This window comes from Pinus tabuliformis, chromosome 1_1 (genome assembly GCF_031772625.1).
Source record: "Pinus tabuliformis cultivar Carrire ecotype Pingquan chromosome 1_1, CPIR1, whole genome shotgun sequence".
In the NCBI taxonomy this organism is placed as follows: Eukaryota; Viridiplantae; Streptophyta; class Pinopsida; order Pinales; family Pinaceae; genus Pinus; species Pinus tabuliformis.
The window spans coordinates 301022358-301026948 of NC_142297.1; the positions used below are offsets into that span (position 1 = coordinate 301022358).

General features: G+C 37.4%; 1 protein-coding gene across 1 annotated transcript; it reads right to left on the reverse strand.

Annotated features, from left to right (window-relative positions):
* Positions 1-2500: 2500 nt before the first annotated feature.
* LOC149212745 (uncharacterized) lies at positions 2501-3106 on the reverse strand. The gene has a single exon (XM_089388801.1). The coding sequence runs from the start codon at positions 3104-3106 to the stop codon at positions 2501-2503; it is 606 nt and encodes a 201-aa protein (XP_089244927.1).
* Positions 3107-4591: the final 1485 nt, after the last annotated feature.

Genomic DNA, 4591 nt, shown 5'->3' on the forward strand with positions numbered 1-4591 from the left:
CTTCTTTTTTGGATTTCAAAGAATGAACTACTTCTTGAGATGCTATCAAGTCATCTAGAATTTGGTGCCCTTCGACGAAACCTATTTGTTCTGGAGAGATAATACTAGAAAGGATTGGCTTAAGTCTTATAGCCATAAGAGTTGCAATAATTTTATATATTAAATTACAAAGAGCAATCGGTCTAAAACCTTGGGGATCTTTAGACTTAGTAGTTTTAGGAATTAGAGACAGGAGAGTCGAGTTTAGGCCTCGACATACCTTCTGGTTCCTTCGAGATTCTTACACCATGTCGAGAATGTCTTACCCTAAGAATTTCCATCTCGCTTGGTAGAATTCCACTATGAAGCCATGTGGTCCAGGAGCTTTATTCTTCTTCATCCCTTTCACGATCTCTTCCAATGTTGCTGCTCGCCTAAGAGCTAGGTTTTGATCTCTGGTAATCATACTTGGTATCTCATTGCAGATTCTCCCAATAGCTTCTCTTCTATCTTCTTGGGGTTCCGTAAGGAGGTCTTTGAAATGACTCACCAGAGTCTGTTATATATCCTCATGTTGAGTTATGCGAAGTCCTTCTTCATTTTTCATAGAGAATATTATGTTTCTCTATCTCTGCTGAATCATTGCCTGATGGAAGAACTTCATGTTCCTCTCCCCTTCTCGTAACCAATTCACTCTTGATTTTTTTTTCCAAAGAAACTCTTCCTGTTTCCTTATTTCTTCAATTTGGCTTATCAAAATCCCTTCTTCTCTAGCAAGTTCCTCACTTCTGCCTACTGTTATGATTTCTTGCTGAATTTTCTTCATTTTCTGGTCGAGAAGCTACTGGTCCTTGAAGATGTTCCTAAATTCTTCTTTGTTCCATCCTTTTATTTTCTCTTTTAGTTCCTTTAATTTTAATTGGAAGGTTTGCATTCTACTTCTTCCCCTTTGTTGGCTTTGTTTCCACCATTCTTCCACTTTTGTCATGAACTTCTGGTCTCTGAGCCAAAAGGCCTCAAACCTGAAAGGGTGCTTCTTGGGGCTAGCTTTGATGTCAATTTCTAGTTTGATCGGTTAGTGGTCGGAACCCATTCCTGGAAGGATCATTTCTTCAATGAAGATATCCCGATTTATTATCTGTTCTGATATTAGGAATCTGTCCAGCCTCGAGGCAATTTGGTGTATGCCTCCTCTTCTGTTGTTCCATTTATCATTGGTATGTCGACGAGTCTTTGTTTCGTGATCATATCTCCGAAGGCTGCCATATCTGAATCTGATCTTCGGAGGCCCCCTCTTTTATGCTTTAGAGATGTGATCGTGTTGAAGTCTCCTCCAACAATCCATGGAGTTTCTGGGAAGAGGCTTCAGATTTTTCCCAAGTTCTGAAGGAAGATCTTGCATTCTCCCGGTATATGTGGACCATATACTCCGGTGAGAAGGACCCATTCTTGTGATCCAATATTCCTAAATTTTCCTGAAAGAATTCTAGGTACACTTACCCAACTCTCAAACTGAATCTCCACCAAGTTCCAGAGGATTGCTAGCCCCCCTACACTGCCTATGGCATCCTGACCTATTATCTTATAATGTGGCTTAAATTTTCTCATAATATCTTTTAATTTTTGTTCCCTGATCTTTGTTCCTTGGACTATCATTATATTGGGCTTATCTCTCTTAAGTCTCTATTTGAGATATCTCTACTTCCCCCTACTATTTAGCCCTCTAATATTCCATGTTGTAATTATCATTTTAACAGTTTTAGGGTCGTTGGAATACCTCTGACAGAGGTACGGCACTTCCTGAGTTTACCAACATTTCTCCAACCATTTGGATGGTCTCACTCATAGGTCTTCTTCCTTTTTTTCCTTCTCCTTTCCCTGCAATACCCATTTTTTTACTTTGTCCTCCTTGTGATCCTAGCCATTTTGGTTGATTTATTATGACTGCCCCTCTTTTCTCCTTGTATCTTTGGAACATGTCTTTGTATAATTTATTTTGATCTTCTGGGATGAATATTTCATCCAGATGCCTCCATTCGTGTAGAATTCTCTTCATGAATTGTTCCTCTTCACTTCCCTTGTCTTTTTGGGAGTCTATCTCCATTTGGGTCTGGTCTTGAGGGTTTTTTGTTCTTTCCCCTTCCTTCTTGAGTTCCATACTTGTTTGCATTTTATTTTTCCCCTTGTCTACCTTTATAGGTTCTACTGTTTCTCCATCGCTATCTTCACCTTCTTCTTCCATTTCCTCTTCTTGTAATACCTCAAACTTGTTCTGATTTTCCTGAGTTAATTCCTTGGAAGGTGGTTTCTGATTAGTCAGTCCTTTTTGAGGTTTTCTCCGACGAGGAACTTCTATAAAACCTTCATCATCCTTCCTACTCACTGCTTCCTCCTTCCTCACTTATTCCTTCTTCTCAAGATCTACTATTGCTCTAGTTGCATTCAAAGGGCATGATTTGAAGAGATGACCATATTCATGGAGTCTCCTGCAGCAAAATGGAATATGCTCATAGTCCACTGGTTATTGCCACACCTCATCGTGGTATTCCACTTCAATATAGTTCGGAAGTGGTTCCGCGATATTCATGTACACACATATCCTAGCGTAGGACATATATCTACTTGTCCTGGTGGTTTCGGCCACTTTGACAAAAGTCTTGATTGAGTTCCTGATCCCCTCCAGAATCTCTGGATCCCAGAACTTGATTGGGAGTCTGAACAACCTAACCCATATTGGTGCCGCTAACATTTTCTCCTTGTCTAGGTTATAGCATTCTTCCCAATGCCTCATGAAGAGACCTGCGTTGTTGAAGAAGTAGGGTCCCTCCTCAAAGATTCTCTCCTTGTCTTCCAAGTTGGAAAAAATGACTGTGAAGAAGCCCTTAGCGCCTAATTTTAGCTCAATATGTCTGTTGGGTTTCCATCTCTGTTGTATCCATTTGGCCAGTTCTTTTTTAGATGGCCATGACCCCACAAACTTATAGATCAAAGCATGATCTTTCATATATCCTTTGTATTCTTTGAGTTTGTTGTTTGGGATTACATACCTGGGTTTTTTCGTCGCTCTAGGCAGACATCTGTTTCCCAATCCCACTTCCCATCGAGTCGCCATGACCAACGCGTCCATGCCTCATTTCCCTATGCTTCCATTTTCTCCATTCCTGCTTGCCTAGCCTGCTGCTACATTTTTATAGGACGACATCTCGCACCCCCCCCCCCCACCTCTTGAATTTGTCATCTTTTTCAGCCCCACCCGTATTCTGTCTACCTTCCTCCAAGCGACCCGTAACTCTCCCCTGTCTGGATCTGGTGGAGGTGGCTGTAGGCTATCCCTACACCCTGTCCAGGGCTGAGGTAGGCCCGAGGCTAACCTTTCCAAAACCCTAACCCTAAACACTTACATCCATCGCTCTGCCTTGTCTGCTCAACCTAACTCTCTGATACCAAGAGGATCATATGCCGAGATTGTTGGTGTCCCAAATTCATATTAAAATATTATATTAAAGTTCTCTAACTTAATACATTAATATATATTATAATATATTAAACATATTATTATATTAAAAATCTTTATATTCTGTAGATACATAAAATTTCTCAATCTCTCAAGTTAAAACAACAACATAATTGTTAGAAATATCTAAATAGTTTATGGATGGTAGAATTCACTTCTTTTTCTATCATTTTTAACTTTATTTCCGACAAACTCTTTATGAATTCCATGAGAGAAGCATCACCTTGTCTCCAAGACATACAACAATCTTATCTCAGTTAAATAACTAATAAAATGTAAAATATGTAACTCAACATCATGTAAAAAAATCTAGTGTATATAAGATTCGACCCCAAGATCTTTGGTTCGGTGAGACTTCATTCCGCAACCATTGCCACTTGAGCTACCCCAAGTGGACGATATTATCATTATCATATTATCTCACTTAAGTAACTTAATAAAATATAAGCTATGTAACTCAACATCATGTAAAATATTATCATATTATCATTATCATATTATAATATGATAAAAGTTATATAATGCAATTATTAATATATATTGATAAGTGTGAATCATCATTTCTCTGTACTTTAATAATATAAATTAATAAATAATAAATAATTGTTATTTTATCCTAAAAGTATTATATATATGAATTTTCTTTTTGTTAAAAAAGGTGTTAAGTATTTGTGCACATAAATAGGGTGGGTAGTAATTATATGCATAGTCTAACTTATAGATGAAATGACCTTTTGCACGATGTTTTTTCTGGTTAATTTTAACCAAAATCCGGCAAATATTTTAAGTTGTCAAATTTGTAAAATTCAGGTACCTCATGGTTTTACAGGGTGCTAGTCCACTTATGCATTCCAAATGTATCTGAAGCAACAAAAAGTCACATTCTTGCTTGAAATTGTATAGTCCGTGAAAAATGCGATGTAGTCTATGCAGTAACTATATGTAAATTCTACCTATTTTTGTGGAAATATTAATATAAGAAATAGTCATATGGAATTTTCAATGTAATATGGAAGTTAACATTTAAATGTTTACACTCATTTATAAACACTACAACATCTCTCTTATTAGATTTATAAATCAAACAATTTAATCTAG

Excerpts from the sequence above, each read along its gene's own strand:
- LOC149212745 (XM_089388801.1), bottom strand. The coding sequence starts at position 3,106 with ATGGACGCGTTGGTCATGGCGACTCGATGGGAAGTGGGATTGGGAAAC.